Here is a 23,881-nt window from a genome sequence, read left to right as displayed (position 1 = left end):
CAAGAAACAAAGCGGCCCTTCGGTGTGTAGAAATGATCTACCATCTAGGCTCTAGTCTAGTCTAGTGCTTCACTACGACACTAGCCTTCAGTCCCTGATATCTTCTTCCCGTTCACCATGCCCATGGTGTACTGACCGGTGCTGCTGCCACCACGCGGCCACCGTTTCTAAAAAAAAACCCCACTGTGCAGTGTTATCTGAGGATAGAAAGCTGAGTCAGTAGCGTCGGGTTACTCTCTGTCACTCGGTTCGGGATAATCTCTCAGATTCCCCCTCGCGGCACCGTGACGATAATGTATTGTTCCTCGTGGTGACGGTGTCATGATGTGAGTGAAGCTGGAACCGATTCAAGCGAAGTGGCAAGGCGATAGGCAGCTAGCTACCGATCCGAAATCAGCTGATCAACACCCTTGTGTAGGCTAATCATCGCACGAGTCTGAGTGTGACTGTACTGTGAGGAAATAAAAGGTGTGAACACCAAGCATCAGCTAGCCCACTGAGTGCCACCGACGTGACAGAGCAGTGTTCCTTCCATCCCATGTAATGCTGACGTCGGATGAGCCAAAGGAGCACCTGGATCGGAACGGCAAGGAGGTGAGCGAAGCTCAGGAAATCACCAACTTCAGCGTCCATTTTCGCTCGCTGGACGACATTCTGGACTTCGGCAGGGGTGACGGCGAAGATCGAGTGCACCTATTTGCTGGGCGACTTGCAAGAGACATTCTGGCTACCAGTACAGTGTTCGCTGAGCATAAGCCGTTGCGTATCACGGACAGCGTCACCAGTTGGATGAGTTCCACCAGTAGTCGATCTGCTAACGTTAGCTGCGTGCACAACCGACAACAAACTGAAACACAAAGGGAATCGGTGACGGGTCGCGGATATCCGCCTGTCGACTCCCCGTCACTGCTGCTGGAGAAGCGTCGAGACGTCAGTCGCTCTATTCCTGCCTTGCTCACCGTCACTGTACCGTCACTATCTCTACTCACATCTAGCTCCAGTGCTCACGCAGACTTGCAGACCGCACAAACCCACTCCCCGTCGCAGTCGCAGTCGCGTCAGGGCCCCCCAGGCCAGGAGCAAGAAAAGCAGCATTTGCTCCTGAGTGAGGCTGGATCTCGGCCCACGGATAGCAGTGGTACAGATTGTGTAAATGCTGCTGCTGCTGCTGGTTCAACCCAGGACGGCGGGGAGTTCCAACGGACTATGCTGCTGCATGGCTCAGTTGCAGAGCACAGAAGAGTCACTGAAAGCGCCAGTATCACTGCTGGCTCTCATGTAACGGCCAAAGCGAACGGCGGCATACCGGTAAACGTATCGGTGACCAGTCGTTACGTAGGTCTACCCCAAAATCGCACTCCAAATGCCATTTCTACTGTCCAACACTGGCAACAGCCGTCAGAAACTGCAGCCGAAAATGGAACCAGCGCTGCCTCCGCACAAGAATGTGAAGATGTTTCGACAAGTGAGCTGCCGAAAGTCAACACGCGGACGAGTTCTCTGCCCAACCACCAACGACTCAAGGCTGTGCCCAGTCCACCTAGGCAAGCACTTGCCATCCGCAAGTCATCCTCTCTGAGAGAAACAAGAGCAGCTCCACGTGATAGACGATGGTCGTGTGCATCAGGAGACTTCGCTCCTGCATCGTCCAGCTTCGCCATAGACCATCGCGTGGCTCTTGGGGCACGCTATGCATCAGAAAAATCTCTTCAGGCAGCCGAGGTCAGTCCCACACCTTTCCAGCTCTTGCAGTCCCAGATGAGTGCAGAGGGACTCTTTTCATCGCGCACTGAAGCCATGTCGCAAAAGCAAGCGCAGCATCATCATCATCATCATTATCGCGGCCGGAGTTCTCTCAACCTGGCCAGAGGTATGACAACTGCGGACAATAGCACTTCAAACAATAGCAGTACTGCACGTGCAGCTGGAAGGAAGGCTGGAGCTCGCGGCAGCAAAAAGCGCAATGCCTTGTCCCGCTTCTGGCATCGTTTGTTCCGACATGGCAGCAGCGGCAGCACGCTACGTGAGCCAACGACAGAACGAAAGTCGGTCACGTCGCGGTCGTCCGCTGGCGAGTGGGAAGAGAGCAGCGGACGCAAGATCTTTCCTTCGATGCGGACACATCCGAACGGGGAAAAGAGAGGCAGCCATCGCACAGGGCAGCGCACGACTCAGAATCACATGGGTGTACATCGCACACTCAGTCCTATCAGAAGTATAACACTGCCTGCAGTGACAGCCAATCAAAGGAACGTTGTCTCTATCCAGAACTCGATTGCTTCTGGCTGTAACGAGTCTTCATCAACTAGCCCTTCATCAGCAGAGCAGGGAGAAATTTTGGCAGAGAGTTCTGCGGCAGCGCTGCCCAAACACGATTCTGCCCACAACAACGTTAGCAAAAAGCATTCCGGGCTTGCACCACATCCTGTTGAGCTGAAGCGACAAGGCAGCGTGAGGATCTCGCTGCGCCGAGGCATGGACATGCTTCGCACTAGATTGGGCTCACGCAAGCGGCCAAAGCCGAGAACTGGTACCCGGAGCGGTGGGCATACACGTGAATGCAACCCAGCCAGTAGCAATGGTCTTGAGCAGCCAGGAAAGCAAGCTGGCGCAGAAGAGCGGAGACCTCGGGCAGAAACTTCACTTGCAGCAGGCGGCGGTGACGATGGCAATGATATGGTTTATGTAGTGTCGGACGATGACCAGTATACACCGGGTGACATTGTGTCTATTGGCGGATACTCTGGCTCCAGTCAGTCACTTGATGGTATTATAGTGACGTCGGACAACAGTGAAGCAAGGCCTCCATTCCAAATCCAATCTAATTGTACTAAACATCACATCGGCAATTTGAGGAATGACTCCGAGAGCCCGCAGGGCACTGTATCGCCAGGACAGTCCGGAGAGCCGCCTTGGAAGGCTCTGGCCGCGTGTGACAATCGCAAGAGCAAGCACCCTAACGCACCCGAGGTGCGTATCAATCCGCCTGGAGATGGTGAGGATCATAATAACACACCAGCGGTGCCTGCACCCGTAGTCACGAAACGCCATCTGCCACCAGGTAAGCGGCTTCTTCGCGCAGAACGCTCTAAATCCGTGGAGGGCACCACGTTTGACGTCGCGCAGCATATGGACTTTTCGGCAATACGCGGCAAGGGCATTCCCATATCGCCGAGTTGGTCTGCCTCGCTGGAGCGAGGCTACACGCTGGGACCCGGTGACGGTTTCTCTTACAGTGATGGAAGGCAAATGCTGGCCGCCAGCTCTGTACGCCGTGCCTCCTCTCAGCGCCTCTCCATACCTGGCTTTCATACAAACGCCGTCTCTAACAGTCTTCTCGCGCCCGAGTCGCACTCTCCATCTCGCTCCCTTTCCAACCTGCTGAGCATAGTCGGAGTGCGCAAGAACAGCACGCAGATCAATAGTGATGCAGCTGCAGCCGCTGCTAAGCATTCGCTCGTGCCACCTGGCGTCAATGGTGGCCGACAGTATATGTCATCGGAGACCCTGTCCTTCTCCAGCGGGTCTAAAGATGGTGAATACGGCGGTGGTCGTGTGGTGGTGGATCCCAGCCAGATAGACTCTGGCATCTGTACATCAGTGCCGCGCACCATTCTCGAGCCACCCACTAAGAGCAAGCATGAACTGACGAATGAGGTAAGCGCTCCTGCTGTGGAAGAGACTGTGTGAAACTGGACACTGCTTAAAGGGGAAGTATACCCTAAAATCAAATTTTCACCAGTTGTAGTCTTCTGGGTGCTGAGTCGAATGGTCTTGGTCCGAGGAAGCTGCGACGCTCCCTTCCTACTTGAATCCCAATCGAACTCGCGCACTTCCACCGAAACTGGGTGACTGCGCCCTACTAGATGGGGATTTGTATGCAAAATGTCACTAAAAGCGCCATTTCGTTCTTATAAAAGCACGGATGACCGCGATTGGCCCATATGTTGTAGTCTTTTGGACGCTGAGTCGACTGGTTTTGGTCCGAAAAGGCTGCGATGCAGCGTTCCTCCTTTATTCCCAATCGAACATGGTTGAACAAGTGGTCACGTGCTCCTGCGTACACCAGTCAACTGGTCACCGTGCCTGCAGGGTACAACTTACTAGCCTGTTTGACCTTTTTTGGGTGCAGTCCTGTCACTCGAGTTGAACTCGAGTTGAACCTTGGTGTGAAAGTTGTCGCCTGCTGGCGCGGTGACCAGGTGATTTGGGCACCCAGGAGCACGTGACCGCTTGTTCAACTATGTTCGATTGGGAATAAAGGAGGAACGCTGCATCGCAGCCTTTTCGGACCAAAACCAGTCGACCCAGCGTCCAAAAGACTACAACATATGGGCCAATCGCGGTCATCCGTGCTTTTATAAGAACGAAATGGCGCTTTTAGTGACATTTTGCATACAAATCCCCATCTAGTAGGGCGCAGTCACCCAGTTTCGGTGGAAGTGCGCGAGTTCGATTGGGATTCAAGTAGGAAGGGAGCGTCGCAGCTTCCTCGGACCAAGACCATTCGACTCAGCACCCAGAAGACTACAACTGGTGAAAATTTGATTTTAGGGTATACTTCCCCTTTAACGCTGTGCGGCAAACTTATTTCGGGCTGCGGCTGTGTTGTGTTACGGAGGGCTTCTTGCCACTAGGTACCAGTCGGTATGATTCTCACTGTGTCTGTTGCCTGTGGGCTGATTGCAATCTACAGTGGTCGCAACTGAAATCCGACCCCTGATTTCCGTGCTCGAGTGCCGCACCGACTCTAGCGGTCTCTATTTCCTAGTGTTACAATCCTGTGCTGGGTCATTGCAATGCGAGCACACCGCTCTAGGGATAGCGGATTTCAGCTGCCAGCACTATAGCATCCATTTCTGCACCTTACATCTTGTGCACAACGAAAGAAAAGTTATCTAAAAATTCTAACTAGGTGTTCACCTGGACTTGTGTGTGTGTGTGTGTGCACTGCTTTATATGTGTTGGTTGCGGCAGGATTATCGCCAGCATGTGGTCTGGACGCTTCTGGAAACGGAGCACAGCTACCTGACCAGTCTGCAAACGCTATGCAAGGACTACTTCAACCCGCTGCGCCGAATGAACAACATTGACCAGCAGATGGTGGCGGACATCTTTGGTGACATTCCCCTGATCATGCTGCATCACAACCAGCTCTACTTTGACCTGAAGAACAGGGCCGACTCCTGGACAAAGGAGGACGCTGAGGCGAGGACCATTGGCGACATCATAACCAGTGCTGTGAGTGCGGGCTAGACTGTGGCAATGTGTCAATGGAACTGCACACCAATCACAAGCAGGTGTTTGCATGCGTGGCCAGTGCGTATCTGCAATGTACTGTAGTTGGAGAGATCAGGTGAAAAGTGGCAGGTCGGGGCTCTTGCCCTACTAGGCTGGAAGTATTGTTCTTGCACCATACCCATTTTAACGATCAAGGGGAGGAATTGAGGATGTCGAAAGATGACTCGGTTTGCTCAGGTTAAAAGAGTATAGTTCTTATTGTCCATATATGGAACGGACACTTGTGAAGCGAGAAAATGCCTAGATGTCGTTATAATGTGAACATAGACAGTAGTACATTCACGACTCCCTGCCATCATCTGAATAATCTCTTTACACTGCACAGTGCCTGGCTGCCTGCACCAGTGACAAGGAACCAGACCCTTCTTATCCCCTGTTGCTGTGTTGTCGTATAGTTTTCGTTTGGTCAGCTCGCAGAAGCCTACTCGTCGTATGTGATCAACTATGAGCATTCTCAGGAAACGCTACGCAATGCGGCAACGTGTCGCCCTCTTATCAAGTTTATAGAGGTGAGGAGGTGTGTGCATGTGCGGGGGATACTATGCTTCCACCTATCTTCTGTGTGTGCCGCAGTGACGGGTAAAGAGTCGTGCGGGTTCTTGATTAGCCCCATCACTGCCTCCAGTATCCCGATGTGTTTGATAATGCTAAAGTGAAGTGCCGTCATTACGGGTTGTTGGTAAGGTTAGCCCGTTAACGTTGCCAAGCACTCCCAACTGTAGGCGTGTGCTTGCTGAAATGCGTCTTCTAGTACTTGATAATAATAAGGCAGCCACCACCCCCTCCCCCCCCCCCCACCACCACCACCCCCCCCCCCCCCCCCCCCCGGCACAGTGCAGCCCTGGCGTGGCAAACACTGGACTGTGCACAGATAACTATTTTATCTTATATGCTGCAGGGCGCTGACTTTGATTTGGCTGGATTTCCCTGATGAACTCGACTGTATAATGATGAACTTGACCTGGTTTTGGGCAGACCACCACAAGTCTAACATGCACTGCCAATCACTTGTCCACTTCATTTTCGTAAATGAATAGCAGCAAGAATTTGAGTTGTGGCGGTCTGCCCAAAACACGTTTTAAAAGTTCTTATAAGAAGCTGCGGGAGGCGTCCGAACGGGCGATGAATAATGATACCTGCTGTAACGTTGGGAGTATGCAATGTACTAGCATGAGAGTGTGCTCTGTGGGCATGTGTGATTCTGCCCATGTTTCTGTGTAATGAAAAAAAATGAAAAATGAAAAAAAGGAAAGAAAAAAAAGAAAAAAGACCAAAAAGTAGGGATTCACTTGCCAGAAAAAGCCACTTCATAGCTGTGTGGTGTAGACCAGGCTGAATAGTGGTGGTCAATTCTTCAGCCTTGCAAGCTGTTGAATGGTGCAATCCCAGCACAAGCTGCTATGGCTTCTGCTGTAGCATCGCTATCATCGCCTCCGGCGATGGGCGTCCAATGGTGTGTGTGTGTGTGTGTGTGTTTAGAGTCGAAACAAGGAGAATGAAGGCAAGCAAACACTGTCTGACCTACTTGTGAAGCCAGTGCAGAGAATACCACGCTATGGTTTGCTGATCAAGGTACGGTCTCCTTTCCTGCATTCAGTGGTTACGAAAAACCATGCAGGGTGCAAAGCATTGGACTATGGAATCCGGTCACGTACATCAGCACATTGCTGCCCCCCCCCCCCCCCCCGCAGTCTTGTGTGTGTGTGTGTGTGTGTGTGTGTGTGTGTGTGTGTATAAATTAATGGAACAAAAACTCCCAGGACAGATTCTGCATTTTATTGGCCACTCAGGCGGCTATTGTATGATTGTAAGGACCGCATCAGTCATGTATCAGCTATGGTAACGTTTTTCCACCGTCAATCACGCTTGAAGAGGAAGTTTATAGTGGTGTAGTATTGAGTAAGTTCTGTCAATTTTCATCAGCGGAACATATTAGGAGAAAACAGAACTTGAAAGTATGTCCTGGTGTTCTTGTTAATCATACATATCCACAGCACTCTCTGGGCTACACCCATCACTGGAAAAGAAAAAGAAAAAGAATGAAAAATCACTCGAATTTGCATCTTCGGTCAATTCTTGTTGGTGCGATATTGTTGTCGGCATTGCTATCACCACCATTGCTGTTTATATGATCTGCCCCCGAACCGGTGTCCTCCTCTAGGACCTACAACACTACACACCACCAGACCACCCTGACCATGGTCTGCTCCTGTCAGCATTTGCCGAAGTAGAGTCCTTGGCAGACAAGCTGGACCGTGGAGTGAAGCATGCCGATCAGTTGGACGACATGCGCAAGATTGAGCTCTGCTTCCAAGGGGCATTGCCTGGGGTGAGCCACACATATCCATGACTAGTTCAGCTTTTGATTTAGTGTTTGGTGCACTGCATGACTGATGAGCAGTTTGACACTGCCTGATGGTCTCTCTCTCTCCCTCTCTCTTTTCTCCCTCCCTCCCCTCTCTCTCTCTCTCTCCCTCTCTCTTTCTCTCTCTCTGTCTCCCTTCCTCTCCCCTCCCCCCTCTCTCTCTCTCTCTCCCTCCCTCCCTCCCTCCCTCCCTCCCTCCCTCTCTCTCTCTCTCTCTCTCTCTCTCTCTCTCTCTCTCTCTCTCTCTCTCTCTCTCTCTCTCTCTCTCTCTCTCTCTCTCTCTCTCTCTCTCTCTCTCTCTCTCTCTCTCTCTCTCCCCTCGGCATAAGCATTCAGCTGTCTTTACCTACGTATTATGAAATGCCTTCCACTTCTTTCTTGTCTCTGATGCTGTGGGCTGTACCCACGCTACTTACACTGCACTTGATTTAGTGTTTGGTGCACTGCATGACTGATGAGCAGTTTGACACTGCCTGATGGTCTCTCTCTCTCTCCTCTCTCTTTCTCTCTCCCTCCCTCCCTCCCCTCTCTCTCTCTCTCTCCCTCTCTCTTTCTCTCTCTCTCTCTCTCTCCCTTCCTCTCCCCTCCCCCCTCTCTCTCTCTCTCTCTCTCTCTCTCTCTCTCTCTCTCTCTCTCTCTCTCTCTCTCTCTCTCCCTCCCTCCCTCCCTCTCTCCTCTCTCTCTCTCTCTCTCTCTCTCTCTCTCTCTCTCTCTCTCTCTCTCTCTCTCTCTCTCTCTCTCTCTCTCTCTCTCTCTCCCCCCCCCCTCGGCATAAGCATTCAGCTGTCTTTACCTACGTATTATGAAATGCCTTCCACTTCTTTCTTGTCTCTGATGCTGTGGGCTGTACCCACGCTACTTACACTGCACTTGACTTAATGCTGACATATTGTGCAATGTGAGGTAGAATTGAGAACCCTGCACTTTTGAAAGAAGTCTATATTTGATGGCTATTAAACTAGCCATGTGCATGGATTGTTTGGAGAGTAGTGTACTTGTATTTTTCTTTAATGAAAGCAAGCCTCTTGTTCGGGCAAAAATACTATCATAAATCATTGAATAGAATAATGCAACTAAATCCAAAGTTAAGAAGAGGTAGGTGCGATTTTGGTGATACTTAGGGAATTGTGTGTCGCTCCCTATGCCGGAGCTTGCGCTATGCCTGCCGACTATTCCTGCCGACTTGAATCTCACTTGACTGACTCACGACTGCCATCCAGAGCACACGAGAAGTCCATTGAACCTTTCACTCAGCAAACCTGCAAGAAAGCACCACTCCATGCTCATTACACAGTATTTTGGGGGGAATTCACCCCTCATCAGTTGAGTTTGAGTAGGCTAATGAAATCTGTGCTCAGAGAGCACTGCATTATGTAGTGCTCTCCGAGCCAAAACACCACTAGGGATACTAACTTACAGGGACACTTGTTTTCAGCACGACAAACAACTCGCAAACTCCACTGAGACAGCAGCGCGAGTCAGTGTCGCTAATGGAGGTGCAGAACAAGCGCTGGGGACCTTTGGCCATTCACAACGTTGTCGCCTCCAAACCATCTAGTCACTCAGAGTCACGCTAGATAGTTAGGAGGCAACAACGTTGCGAATGACCAACGGTCCTCAGCGCTTGTTCTGCACCTCCATGAGCGACACTGACTCACGCTGCTGTCTGGAGTTCGCGAGGTGTTTGTCGTGCTGGAAACGAAGTGTCCCTGTAAGTTAGTATCCCTTGTGATGTTTTGGCTCGGAGAGCACTACATAATACAATGCTCTCTGAGCACAGATTTCATTAGCCTACTCAAGCTCAACTGATGAGGGGTGATTTCTCCGAAATATTGTGTATTGAGCAGGGAGTGGTGCTTTCTTGCAGGTTTGCTGAGTGGAAGGTTCAATGGATTTCTCGTGTGCTCTGGATGGCAGTCGTGAGTCAGTCAAGTGAGATTCAAGTGGGCAGGAAAAGCGCGAGCTCCCACTTAGGGAGCGACACACAATTCCCTAAATCCAAAATTTATGAAAAGAAAATGCAACTGAAACCCATAACTTGTGTTCTTGCAACTTTGATCTGGGGTGAGTAACTGTAAGTGTGCTGTGATTTGGACCTTGCAGCTAATGTCTGCCGACCGTTACCTGGTGCGTCGGGATAGGATATCCGAGCAGGTGGCCAAGTCTGGCTACAAGGAGCGATGGCTGTTCTTGTTCAATGACTGCATTGTCTGCGCCACGATGAGACGGCGGACTGGCAACAGGAAGCCCATGGCCATGTCAATGTGAGTTTACACGTAGAATATAGTGCCGCAGATTCCAATCTGGATGTGAGTTTCCCGGCAAGTCTGTCATCATGAGTGAATACGTCCTGGCAGGACACTCTTGTACAGGTGGAGCACGCCATTGCCCCTTGGGCCCTAGCTTGCCAGAGCGTGTACGAGGTGTCTAGCCAGTGACGGCTTGAGGCTGGTGAGGTTAGCTTCCCGCCAGGTCTTCCTGTGAGAGAGGCCTTGCGGTTAGGAACATGCAAAACTATTTCTGATGTAAGCCGATCTGACATTGTTTTCTCTTCCTGTCTTGGTCTGAGTAGTGGCTCTCGAGATAACACTCTTCCGTAGTTCCTACTACTTCGAGTTATGGTGTAATATGCTATTGTGTACATGCATGTATGTATGTATGTATTGTGCGTGGTGCTGTGTAGGTCTTCTGGCACACTTACAGACCCGGACGTTGTGCGCTACAAGCTGATGTGGCGAGCACCTCTTCAGGACGTCTGTGTCATTCAGTCCCAGAAAGGTAATTATTTCATCCAGCTCGGTCTATTGAAGTTCACATGCCGCTTCTTCAGTTACGCTGGAATATTGACTAACTGAACACATTGCCCACGCGTGTCGAAGGAAGTGCGTATATACGTATGTACATGTGCCGATTCCAGTCACGATGAAGGGGACATTCCATGAGTACTCATCCTATTGTAGCTGGCAGCTGTCAGTTTTGTCCATGATTGGACATGTAATGCTGGCACAATTGCTTTGTATATTTGTTTTTTTTACACCCAAGCCACAGGATTTTGTTTGTTCCACTGCTCTCTCTCTCTCTCTCTCTCTCTCTCTCTCTCTCTCTCTCTCTCTCTCTCTCTCTCTCTCTCTCTCTCTCTCTCTCTCTTCTCTCTCTTTCTCTCTCTCTCTCTCTCTCTCTCTCTCTCTCTCTCTCTCTCTCTCTCTCTCTCTCTCTCTCTCTCTCTCTCTCTCTCTCTTCCCCGGTCTCCCTCTCTATGGGTCGGGTGACTGGCTCTCGACCAGAAATCGGGTTTGAGAGCTGAACCTTCAATTGAACTTTCGCAAAGTTTGATGGAAAGGCGGGGAGGGGAGTCCAAAGTCCGACTTGTTTGTTGCTGCAAGCATGCATGCTTAAACCACTCCACAGTGGTCCGCCTTGTACAGTCACGAACCGGTGCACAATGCTTCCAAGATCCACAGATGTTACATGTGCTGCGCACGGCTGTCTTGTCGAAAAATGGAATGCTAAGTGACAGGAAATGCTCAAATTTGGACTGCTCTGTAGGAGATTTTTAAAACAGCTCGAAAGTCAAAAATTCGAAAACATTTTTAAAACATCTCTATCGTGTGGTCCAATCTTGTTCTGTTCTGCACTTCACAGATAAGATGCTGGAAACACAGTCGAATGAGATACTACAACGCCTGCAGGATGACCTGAATGCCCTGAGTCAGATGAACTCGCTGTGCAACAGTTTATCTATAGCAAGGGTGAGATATCTTGCAGTGCCAATATCCTGCTATAACTTCGTACTAGCAGCCCATTGTGCACAGAAGTCCGGTCTCTAAAAACAAGTGGTCCTTTCAACAGGTCCATTAGTATGGCAAAGCATGGACCAAGGCCTGAGATGGTCGGTCTTTAAAGACAGGTGATCTTCCTAAACAGATCTAAGTACATGTATATGGCAAAGCATGGACCAAGGCCTTTGAGTGTCGGTCTCAAAAGACAGGTGGCCTTTCTTAACAGGTCTAAGTGTATGGCAGAGCATGGACCGGGGCTTGAAATAACCGGTCTCAAAAGACAGGTGGTCCTTGTACGAGTAACATGTCTAAGGGTATGGTAAAGCATGCCCCAGGGCTTGAGATGGTTAGTCTCTAAAGATAGGTGTTTTTTTTATAAACAGGTCCAAGTGCATTGTAAAGCATGGACCAGGGGTTGGAATTGCCGGTCTATGAAGACAGGTGTTCCAGTTAGCACAGCACATGGATTACCAGTACCGTGATTGACAGGTGTTCCAGTTAGCACAGCACGTGGATTACCAGTACCGTGATTGCCTCCTTGGTAGATGTCTTGTTGGCGAAAAGGGTTAATCACTAGTGATCAGGGAGTTGGACTCTTGTTGCTGTACATGTCCTGACCCTGGCTGTCATCTTCTGCCTTTCCGGCCGCGTTGTTCTTCCAAAGCCTGCGTCAACGGCAGTCAACAATCTGCAGCTCAGCATCGGTGCAGTGCTGAAGGAAATCAATATGGTCATCGACGAACAGAAGCATGACCGTGATGTGGCCACGCTACACATTGCTATCGAAAGCAAGTAAGTTTGGGAATGTTCAGTTACTTCTCGGATACAGTCAAGCTGAAAGAGGAGGACATTTGAACATTTCCGATATGTTGTGCAGGAGAGATGTTTCATTGCACATTGCTTGATTCACACCTTCAGTAAAGCACAGTACAACCTGGTTTAAGCGACCACCGCACGGTGCAAGCAAAAGCGGTCGTTAAAGCCAGGTGGTCTTTAGAACCAGGTCCCACAGTGTCTGTGTAGAACTGTCGGTGCATGGAAAAATGGTGGTTAAGAGCAGGTGGTCGCTAAACCCAGACAGAGGTCGCTTACACCAGGTTTTACTGTAACAGTTTAATTGTTTGTGAGATAAGGATTGTTTTAAGTCTCTGCCTCATGAAAGACATTTTAAAAAGTCTTGAATTTAGTTTCCTCCCGTTGGCAAAGGATTGCAGGTTCCCTCGGAGCCATACATACATGTACTTCACAAACACACGCTTTGATTGATTTGTTGACTGTTTGTATTCTGGATCCAGGTCATCAGGTCTTATCGATCACAAGATGGCATTTGCCACGGTGAAGGACAAGACTGATTGGATTGTGGCCTTCTCTGAAAATAAGGAAACTGTTGGTAAGCTATGATATGGATTTCAAAGAGGGCCAGTTCGGGTTTACTGGTTCAGTCTTATTGATGCACTACAACAGGAATTGTTGATGGCAGGGTAGTCGCTTACATAGTAACCATCTTCACTTTACTTCAGTGCATCCCGGCAGGTCATTGGTCTTACAGATGCCCAAAGGGAGGTGCATGGAAGACCTTTTTTTCTTCTCTTTTGTCTAAAGATGAGTTGGTTTGGTTTTGCCTCAAGGCACTGGAACTAGATATTCCGCCAGGGCTATAGCTTGAGCTTGATATGGGGGAATGGGTATGTGATGTTGTAAAAGTTCACATGTACCATCCTGACGGGACCTACCAGTAAGTGTATTTCTGTTGTTCTGATGCTCTTGTGGTGTACTTTCCAGTTGCATCTCTGGGAGGCGCTTCGGCTTGGTGTACTCCGGATGATCTTGACGAGAACTCTGCACAGCCGGTGATGCCTTTGCCGGCCTTCTCGGCAGCCATGCCAGTCTTGAAGACGCGTAGTGGTATGCAGGTATGTGCGAGCAACAGAGAAATGGGAACAGGGGGGCTGAATGGTGGAATGGAGAGGGGACGGGGGATGCATGGCTGATAGGAGTAAGGCAAGGGAATAAGAAATGGACTCTTACAAGCAGTGTATCTGTGAAAGGCAGCTACAGGACCACATACACAGACAAACGCACGCACGCACTCGCAGCCACCCACCCACGCACCCACCCACCTCAGACCTCAGACCTCAGACATGCCCATCGCGGAAGCGATGATAGCGAACAGCTATGTTAGACATAGCAACTTGTGCTGGGATTACACCATTCAACAGCTTGCAAGGCTGATGAATTGACCGCCACTATGTTTAGCCTGGTATTTACCACACAGCTGTTTGAAGTGACTTTTTCTGGCCAGTGAATCCCTATTTTTCACGCACACGCACACGCACGCACACACACACACACACGAGCATCAGAACTGGATCATGGATGAATGACATTGCAACAAGAATTCATTATAGTATTACATGCATATTGCACTCTGCATGTAACTGATGCTGCTGGCTGATTGTTGCAAGGTGATCTTAATTCATTGACTGCTAATGCAGATAACATGCTCAAGTCCCAGTGTTGGAGCCAGGAGACTAACGCCGTACGCTGTGGATGCGAAGGCTAATGGGCAACTCTGGATTTGCACCAGTGATAGAGATGTCGGACAGGTGAGACCAGGACCTAGGGAGATGTTAGGCGGAGAATCAGTGCATGCCAGTTGCTCGTCGTGCATATACAGTGCTGCGTAATGAGATCTTATTGCGCGAGTCGAGTTTGCGCCGTGCACCAGTTCACGTCCAGTGTTTGCAGGTCTAGCTAGGGCTACATATCACCCGGCGTCTACTAGTACTTGACTCACACAATCAAATGTCATCGAGCAGTACTGTAAATATGATTTGGTCATGCACCTCATGCTATAATAATATATCAGATACGTATTATTATTATTATAGCTGATGTATTGAAGTTGACATGCTGAATGCACCTGCAAGCCTTAGTCATGGAGTTAGGATTACTGTAAACCAGCTGAATTTAGGGACAGCTATAATTAGCAATATGATTCTGACGGTTTTTCAGTTGTGTTTCTATTTTAAAGCAATAGAATTGTAATTAATTCTATCCGAATCCAGTACTTTATAAGAAAGAAAAAGGACCAAGGAACTGCAAGTTATGCTAAAATGTCCACTAACACCACCAGTTACTAAACAATCAGCTCATGCGATAACATTGCACGACACTGACCGACGGCACTGACGTTCTACAACTAACTGGCTAACAGCTCTAGCACATCTTGGATGCGCACTCCAACAGCCTTCCTTTTTCTTTCTTATAAAGTAAGCCTTGGCTCTCCATCCGAGTCGAATCCAGTACACGACGTAAACGTCTAGGATTTCACTATGGGAAATCTTACATTTCAGTTACAATGATCGGCCTGATCTGTCATCGTTCTTGACTATGGTTTCCAGATCTGTATGGTTTCTATGGAGAAATCTTCACCGATGCTGTCGGCCTGTATTGCTGTGCCTGATGGCAAGATCACATCCATCATGGCCGTGCCCGAGTACGTTCCACCCTCCGTCAGCGATAGCCTGGCCAGAATACAATGTGCGGTAAGTCCACACACTCACGGTGCTGTCTCTGATCCGTACTGACTATTGAACCATCGCATTTCTCTGAATGTAAGTCGCACCCGTTTCTACAAGAAACCCCAAAGTGGAAGGAAAAATGGGGAAATATGGTATGCATGTTTGATGTTTTATTGTTGTGTTGGTGAAAAGGTGCACAACATCCAAAGTAGCAATTCATTCAGGACTGACGCTAGTTGGTTCCGTTTGGCTCAGTCATGCACTGGCTTTTCCTACTCGGTATATGGTATGGCGGCCATAAACGACCTCGCTGAGCATCGAAACACGTTGGGGGTCGAAGTTTTCCTCCTTATATGACCGGACCAGTTTTGCTGGGCCTGCTGTTACTGACTCAGTGCCTGAGTACTTGCTGTCTAAATGCCCCTGGCATGAGGTGCAGAAGTCTCCAAGTATCAACTCAAGATATTTCAAACAATAAATGACTTGGCGTGTGTTTGCAAAGGCTTGCCATGGTACATGTATGACTTGGTGTGTGTTTGCAAAGGCCTGCCATGGTACATGTAGTTGGGAGCCACGGCCGGATTGTTTGTTTGGCATAGATGATTGTCCAATAGTTGGCTGTGTATATGATTGATCGATATCCCTGCAGTACACCATTGCCATCGCTAGCCTAGAGGATTCGGATGTGTTTTCTTTTACTGCTTATGCAGGCTGAGCGGGACAGCAGTGCTGTTGCGAGTGACAGCGAGTTTGAAGTGGTCAGTGATGCGGGCACCGATGCCCTGGCCGATGACGAGACATCGCTGAAGCAGAGCCTCGACCCCAGCAGTCCGCGGCGCGGCCCACAGCAGCCGGAGAAGCGCCTCAGCACTGAGCAGCTGACGTTCTTGCGGACAAAGCTGTCGACGGCTCTGCTGCTGAGCTATCGCAATCGTCTTCGCCTGCCCAGCATGGTGATGGAAGAACGCGAGGATAGCGACTGGGAGAAACTCTCGTCGTTTGGTGAGAGGAGTCGAGCACTGTCAGTGTTGAGCAATGTGTCACTGAGGGCATTCAGTGATGATCCCCTTGGCAATGATGAACTAGAGTCACTGTATTCGTCGGCATCGCTGCTGCGTGTGCTGAGCGTTACACCGGGTCTTCTCGGCGATGACGCTCCTTCTGAGAAGGGTGACACGAATCATGGCGAGTCCGATGATGGTTTCAAGATGTCCATCGCTCCTGTCAAGCGATTGCTGGTTCAGAGTCTGAGCGACGGTGTTCTGTTGGATTTCGGAAATCGTATGTCTGCTGGCGAACATGCGCCGCTGTCACGTACCAAGAGCAACATCCCCTCCACGTCGGATCTCCACAAGGTCCCCGAGATGAAAGAGCTACTAAAGCACTTGCAGGCACAGCAGGGTAGCAGCACCCCGCTACAGGCTCAGCTCAGCCATGCATCGTTACTGTCCACGGCGTCGGACTTGCTCGAGGCACCGCCAAAGGAAGACGGCTCCAATGAGTGGCTCCAGCCCGAGCCAGCTGGTCCGGAGTGCGCTGGAGACGAACTGGCCGAGGTGAAGCCACTGCTGCAGAGAAAGAGCCTGAGTGATGACGAGGAAGCGGATACTGTTGCTATCCCGTGCGGCAACAGAAGGTTACGACCGGACGGCAGCACGAGCGACAGGGACGAGCCTCTGGAACTTCCAAGCGCAAAGGGAACAGCACGTGTGCCGATTGCTGTCAAGCGTCTGAAGCCTCTGACTCGCCGCCTCTCCGCACCGGCCGAATCTCCCACGCGCCTTTCGCTGAAGAACGTCAAATCACCCGAGGATGTGTTTGAGGCGCATGGTGGCAAGCGGCTGACAAGCGCTGTTCAGAATCTCTTGAAACCATCCAGGAAGGTATGTTGTAACTACTATGTGCATGTAAGATAGGCGGTATTCAGTCAATATAGTCAACCTCGCGAATAACAACACTCAATTGGGCGTGAGACAAGTGTTGCTATTCGCGAGGTTGAAAGTATGTATAGTGAAGTGGTTAGCAGCTCGGAAGATAGTGTCATTATTCCCGAGTTGTTATTACTGTAGTAGCTGGCCCTCGGAGACAATTTCACACACTCAAATAAAGCACTCACTTTGTGGTTTCACGAATACTCCAGTCTCTCCGGAGGCGTGGGTTCGAATCCCACCGCTGCCACCAATGTAGTAGCTGGCCCTCGGAGACAATTTCACACACTCAAATAAAGCACTCACTTTGTGGTTTCACGAATACTCCAGTCTCTCCGGAGGCGTGGGTTCGAATCCCACCGCTGCCACCAATGTAGTAGCTGGCCCTCGGAGACAATTTCACACACTCAAATAAAGCACTCACTTTGTGGTTTCACGAATACTCCAGTCTCTCCGGAGGCGTGGGTTCGAATCCCACCGCTGCCACCAATGTAGTAGCTGGCCCTCGGAGACAATTTCACACACTCAAATAAAGCACTCACTTTGTGGTTTCACGAATACTCCAGTCTCTCCGGAGGCGTGGGTTCGAATCCCACCGCTGCCACCAATGTAGTAGCTGGCCCTCGGAGACAATTTCACACACTCAAATAAAGCACTCACTTTGTGGTTTCACGAATACTCCAGTCTCTCCGGAGGCGTGGGTTCGAATCCCACCGCTGCCACCAATGTAGTAGCTGGCCCTCGGAGACAATTTCACACACTCAAATAAAGCACTCACTTTGTGGTTTCACGAATACTCGTTAGGACAGAATTATTAGTTGCACACTCGGCAAGTAAAGATAAGAAGTGGAAGAGCACAAGAAAAGAACAATGCAAGAAGACAAAACACACGGCGAGCGGCAGCCATGTTTTTAGGTCATCAACGAATCAGCAATCTATATAAACCGGTCGCCGACGAAATTCTAGAACATTAGCATAATTAACCAATCACAGTTCACAGCTCTGGAATATTCTAGAACAATAACACTAGCAGCCAATCACAGTTCACAACAGACAGTCATACGGGTAAAGTGGGGAAATACGGGTTTAGCCATACACGACTCATACATTACTCACGAGCGACTCATGGAAAGGGTAATAACATCCAGATACAAAATACGCAAGGAGAGAAAAATGTAACTAACTACCCATCTTGGGGTTTGAACCTAGGAATCTGTATCAACACAAGCTCTACAAATAAATACTCTTTTACTGCGAAAAATATACTTTATATCAAAATGCAACTCCTACATTACAACTTGCTGAGGTTGCTATTGGCGAAGGTGACTGTATTACGTGCACACATGCAATGCACTGTGTACGCGGGTGAAGTTGAGTCACTGCAGCTGCTTCCTGTCCTGCAGAATCGACAATGGACTGGGGTGGATTCTGCCCAAATTATATCCTGTTTCGAAATTCTTCCCCAGGATGTACTTTGAAATATTCTATCAAAGAAATGTAACTGCACAGTTCGTCCTTTCTTTCCCCTATCCTTAGGTGCGAAAGCCTCCCCTGCGTGCAACAAAGTCAGGCAGTGCCTCATCAACCGATCTTGAAAATAGCCCAGCACACTATCTTGCCCGTGCTTCTCGCCCAGTGAAAACTGAAGGATTGCCTAGTTCAGTGACGAACAGTGGCGTAACGCTGAATGACAGGGGTGATAGCCAGTCGGTGAGCCCGGCCATCATCTTGTCTCGCGAGGCGGACGTCCAGCGCAGTGGCAGCACTGCTAGTCGTCACAGCATAGGGTGAGCATGGGCGTGTTGTATGTTTATGACTTCCACCCTGTACCAACTGAAGTGTCAGGTTTTCATGCTTGATTTTGGGCTTGTAAACCGGTGAAATATCGCTTATGATAACAAGATCAGAGGGAGGAACCGTGATTATCTTCGCTTATACATACAATTCAGTGTGTTTGCCTCGGGGAAAGAAAGGAGGGGGGGGGGGGGGGCTCATGAGTCCTATAATGCCATTTCGAAGGCATTTGCCCTTGTGGATGTCACATTCTTTCCTGGACTGGACAATGCCCTTTAGTTTCAAAATCAGTTTTTAGACTGAGATCTGTGTAATGTAAAGCGATTAGTATACAATCATGTACTTCTTGCCAAACAAACGTCTTTGGACAACTGATTACTTGGGCACGTAGACCACGTGTGATCATCCATGAGCAATGTGACATAGTAATGTTTCTTTTTCGGTACAAAACCGTATGATACTGGCATGAGACATTGCTGAACCTATCGGTGCTCTGCATTGTGGCTCTACCGAAGTGCTTCTACAGCAATTTAAATCAATTTGTTGTCACCTCAAAACGCGCAGGTGGCAAATTAATGTAGCACTGCTATGTTGTGCTGTTTGTTTGACCACAGTGTAATGCAACGTAGACCGACTGAATCACTGCAGCTTGCCAGTCGGAGAGCCCGCAAGCACCGCAGTCGCTCCCTACCTCAGGTCATCATCAGCTCGCACACGAACCTTTCCTCCGGAGCCGGCTCGAATGCATCGTCGTCGGATGCAGAGGGCGATGGCAACTCTGACCACAACCCAACCATGTGGCTATCAATGAGTCAAGGACTGTAAGAAATTACTAAGAATTAGCTGTATGATTTTCATGGAAAATGTGAGCACAAGTTCTGCGGTCGAGCCCACCAACTAAACCAGATGTTTAACAGTCAGACGTGCACAATCTAGCATGTTGCAATTTTTTCCTTGGCTCACCGGCTCACCATCTGAATTCTTTATGATTTTCTATTATGCTTTAGGTATGCTGTGCTCAGTTGGAGTACAAGAAGTGTTGTCATGTGGTCGTCTGCATTGCTATTACTTGACTTGAAGTACTGTACTCATATTGCACCAAGTGACGCCGGAATCCTGTTCTCTTCATTGTTTCTCGCTCTGTGCTGCAGACTGTGCATCTACAGAGCTGGCGACAGTAGTCAGATGCGCCAGAGAAAGACGGTGCTGAAGCTCTCCAGCAATGTCAAGTGCATGTGGTATGGTTTATGCAGAATTGTCCGTACATGTGCTGCTAGTAGATTCGCAATGCTGCACGCACGGTGAATACTGCCCTGCCCCGCCCCTCCCGGGATCCTGATCACGATTGGTTTGTACCGCTTCAATGCTGGTGTACTGAGTGTGGAGAATATAGGATTTGTGCTTGGGGAAGTATTTCCTGGCTGGCCATGCACACACATAGTTATTTCTCAAGCTGTGTTGTGCACTGACTAGGGATTGTGTGGTACGTCACAGTGCATCAAGAGCGTATCGAACACAACTCTTTGTGGAAGTGTGGGTGCTAAATCTTGGAATTGAGGCTCTGTGAGTTGTCCTGGAAGCATGAGATGTTCAACCCAGCTTTTTTATTTTTTTTATTTCTGTTGTGTTTTTCTTAGCTACATGGATGGCTGTGTGTTCGTGTCATTGGAAGGAGGTCAGCTACTCCAGTTCTGCCGTGGACTGAGTAAGGGCACACAAAATCCACACACACACACACACATACATGCTTGATGAAACCCTGCCTCATAACTATTAGTGCCTTGTGTTCTGCATGTAGCCCAGTGCCCGTGCTGTAGTGCTAGGACTGTGCGCTGCCGTCCGAGCTATATTCCGAGTCATGTATGGCTCCAGATTTTCGGTTACATACTCCATACATTGCACTGGATCTGCTGGTACTGTAGAACGGGTAATTTTAGCGACTATTAATTTTAGCGTTTTCCCATTGTCAACCGGTTGGCGACGTTTTATTTTAGCGATTTGCAGCGATTTTACTCACGGATCACCAGTGCACTACTAATGTCTCAACGGATTAGCGACTTGAAACTTTAGCGAAAAGGAGTCGATCGCTAAATTCTCTAGGGTTTTTACGTCGCTAAAATTACCCGTTCTACAGTACCGGTATGTGTGGCACAGACCCTGTCAGTGACTTGACCAGTTACAAGTACAAGTAGCTTGTATACACTCATTCTTGCTTGATGTAGACTCTACCTACTCAGTACTGGAATGCCTATTTGAAGGAGAACATGTCTAGGAGAAAATAGATGGATTGCAATGCAGAGAATACTAGCGGGCAGGTGATTAGCTGGTGTTTGTATAGTGCTGTTATCATCTTATGCATATTATATACCTTGGAATTGGTACTGAAGTGCCGTACCAGTTTTGTGCAGTGCTACCATTCAATGATTGCATTCAAACTGGAAGGCAGAGGATATCAAGATCTAATACTTGCTGCGACTGTCGTGGCGTTTGTACTGTATTGCGTCTACCCTCAGATGGCAACTGGGACACGTCGTCGGCTGAGCTGATAGACGTGGGAGAGCCTGAAGAGGTGGTGACCTGCATGACGGTCGTGGACCGGCACTTGTGGTGTGGTGTTGGCAAGTGCGTGCATGTCATTCACCCACTAGAGCGGGAGGTAGAGGTAAGGGACTGGGTACCGGTTGATGGACTGCACAGCGTTGGTTGGCTGTCACAACATGCACTTAAAAAAAGAAAGTAAGATCCCCCATGTGTTTCCATCCCTGCTACTCTTCAAGCAAGCCAGTGGCCAGTCCATAGCGCTGTTAACCTGGAAACAGTCACGGTACTGTTGTAAGATAAGGGTCCATGAACCATGTGAACCGCCCTTGAATAACTACTCGCAGAATTAACCTGAACTGACAGTCGGGGACTCAGGGTGCTGTAGTAAGATAAGGGTCCATGAACATCGTTGCTCTGCTTGTGTGCCCCCTCGTCGTTGTCGCATTCATCCCCGCAGGCATGGTTCAGTGTTACAAAGTCACCTGACACAGCGGCGCAGATCACCGACATGGTGTGCAACGAGAATGCCGTGTACGTGGCTACAAGCACCAGTCCCGTGGTGACCGTCTATCATGCCACTAGTCATCGCTTGCTAGCAGAGGTCAACATACAGCCGTGTGTGCAGTATCTACTTCAAGGTGAGGGACCTACACAACGACTATACTACAAGTACAGTCAGACCTTGCTTATCCGCACACATCCGTTTTCCACAAAATATCCGGATAGGCGAGGGAACCGGAAAATCGAACACACATACTGTATGTATGCATAACATATGCTGTAAATCGGTTGCCAGAGATTTTCCTCCGGATAGCGAGGGATCTGGATAAAAGAGGAGCGGATAAACGAGGTCTGACTGTACTTGGGTTATGAGCGCCTGACAAGTCAGTAAGCAATATGCAATAGAATGGAACGGTGCATTCGAACGCACGGAAGCTGTTGCTGTCGTCGTCTCCTGCAAAGTTGGTGGAAGGTTGGGTGTCTGGTGTTTGTGTTGACTTGCGAATCAGCGTGTTTCTAGTGTGCCACATCGGGTGTATGGATGTGTGTTTCGGCTTCATGTGCGTGCTTGTGTGTATGCATGCTTGTGTGCATGTGTGTGCGCGCGCCATACTCGGACACACATGTGTGGTTATGTATGCACAGGCTGCAACTCCATTATCAAGCAGCACAAGACACGCTGCCTGCGCATCACGGTGATGCACTCGTACCGCTCAACTGTCTGGATCGGCACCAGTGCCGGCATTGTGCTGCTCGTACCGGCCCTGCACGCTGACAAGGACGACTCGACGACCAACGGCGACGAGGTGATTCAACTGCGCTGCCATGGCTCTTTCCACGGACACACTGGTCCAGTCCGGTTCATCACCACTGTCGAACGTCCGGCGACTGCAAGCAGCTCACAAGCAAACGGTGGCAACGGGGTAGGCTCCAACTCTCAGGGAAGCGAGGCATGTGCAGAGGTGCCGGCACCGTCAGCTTCAGCAGCAGCGCCGCCAGGGCTGCCTCCACCGTCGGTTATGTCTCTTGTTTCCAACAGCATGCGCTCGTCAATGTTTCTCGTCGATCACGACACCATACGGCGAGCAAAGAAACCGTTACCCATGGTCGCCGCCGAAGCTTACCAGCCTCTTGCCGAGGTGGAAGCCATCGTAGTGGCTGGAGGCGACGGCTGCGAAGATTTCCACGTCTCGTCCATGGTGGAAAACGAGGAGAGTAGCTTTGACACCGATGGCAGTCACATTCTAATGTGGCGTGTTGACTAGAGGCTCGTATCATTGTACTGTGTTGCCACGCCAGGTGTCGGTGAAGGATTAGCGGGATAGACCGCAAGTCGCTGCTTGAATCCCATTGATTGCATCAATCGGCTCAATGCCATGTCATCGGCGTGCTGATTTGTCCCTTGGTCCAAAGCGATGGGATGGACAGGCGACGTTTCAAGCTGATCGAGCCAGCCACCTTAGTCACCACTGAACAAGAAGGCGGTGCATGCGTGGCACCCACTGAGGTATTGGCTCACACCGGGAGTCCTTTTATCATATTTCCTCAATTTTGGAGTTGGTCCGTCCATGCAGAACTGGACTTGTAGACTGGGTACACGACGAGTACATTATGTTTACTTGCATTTCCATAAAGTTTATCTTATTTCTATCTCTTTTGCACTGGTCTTCTGAAGATTGTTTACTCAGCATCAGCTGATCTATCGAGGCACCGACTCTGGTTGCATCTATTAATATAGCAGGCACTTGAGCTTGATCAATGACACGTGAAAAAGACTGCCTGCCGAATTGTTTCTACCCTATCGTAGGAGACCAGCTTTAACTCTGGATGGCCAATCGGACTCGGTTTCAACTCGTCTCTGTGTCCAGTTGCTGTGTCTGGTGACACTTGTTGTACACACCGTCACGCACCGTGTTGAGTCTCACTGGCTAGTACTTGTTTATGTCGCAACCAGCGCCTATGTTTGTGCTGTCGGCGTGTGTATTTATGGTTTGTGATTGATGTTCATCTCTTGTTCATCACATGTTCGTTATCTCCTGACGAAAGAATTCAAGAACGATTTTTTTTAATGCCACAGTAATAGGTGAGAGAGCGTCCTTCGGTAAGGAGATGAAAAATTTCATAGAGAACTGAAGCGTTCTTCTCCGT

At 49.5% G+C, this 23,881-nt stretch overlaps 1 protein-coding gene across 1 annotated transcript; it reads left to right on the top strand.

Annotated features, from left to right (window-relative positions):
* The first annotated feature begins 167 nt into the window (after positions 1–167).
* LOC135815505 (uncharacterized) lies at positions 168–23,802 on the top strand. The gene is made up of 21 exons (XM_065328813.1): positions 168–3,657; positions 4,978–5,241; positions 5,697–5,810; positions 6,781–6,873; positions 7,463–7,630; positions 9,770–9,930; positions 10,350–10,444; positions 11,309–11,415; positions 12,110–12,237; positions 12,741–12,835; positions 13,228–13,358; positions 13,941–14,051; positions 14,850–14,993; positions 15,680–16,852; positions 18,434–18,684; positions 19,306–19,512; positions 19,843–19,929; positions 20,329–20,396; positions 21,205–21,353; positions 21,690–21,870; positions 22,379–23,802. The coding sequence occupies exons 1-21, from the start codon at positions 544–546 to the stop codon at positions 22,996–22,998; spliced, it is 7,461 nt and encodes a 2,486-aa protein (XP_065184885.1). The 5' UTR covers positions 168–543; the 3' UTR covers positions 22,999–23,802.
* The last annotated feature ends 79 nt before the right edge of the window (positions 23,803–23,881 follow it).

The sequence above is a fragment of the Sycon ciliatum genome, chromosome 4 (genome assembly GCF_964019385.1).
Source record: "Sycon ciliatum chromosome 4, ocSycCili1.1, whole genome shotgun sequence".
In the NCBI taxonomy this organism is placed as follows: Eukaryota; Metazoa; Porifera; class Calcarea; order Leucosolenida; family Sycettidae; genus Sycon; species Sycon ciliatum.
Note: the sequence above shows the minus strand (reverse complement) of the source record. Positions and strands in the feature narration are given on the sequence as shown.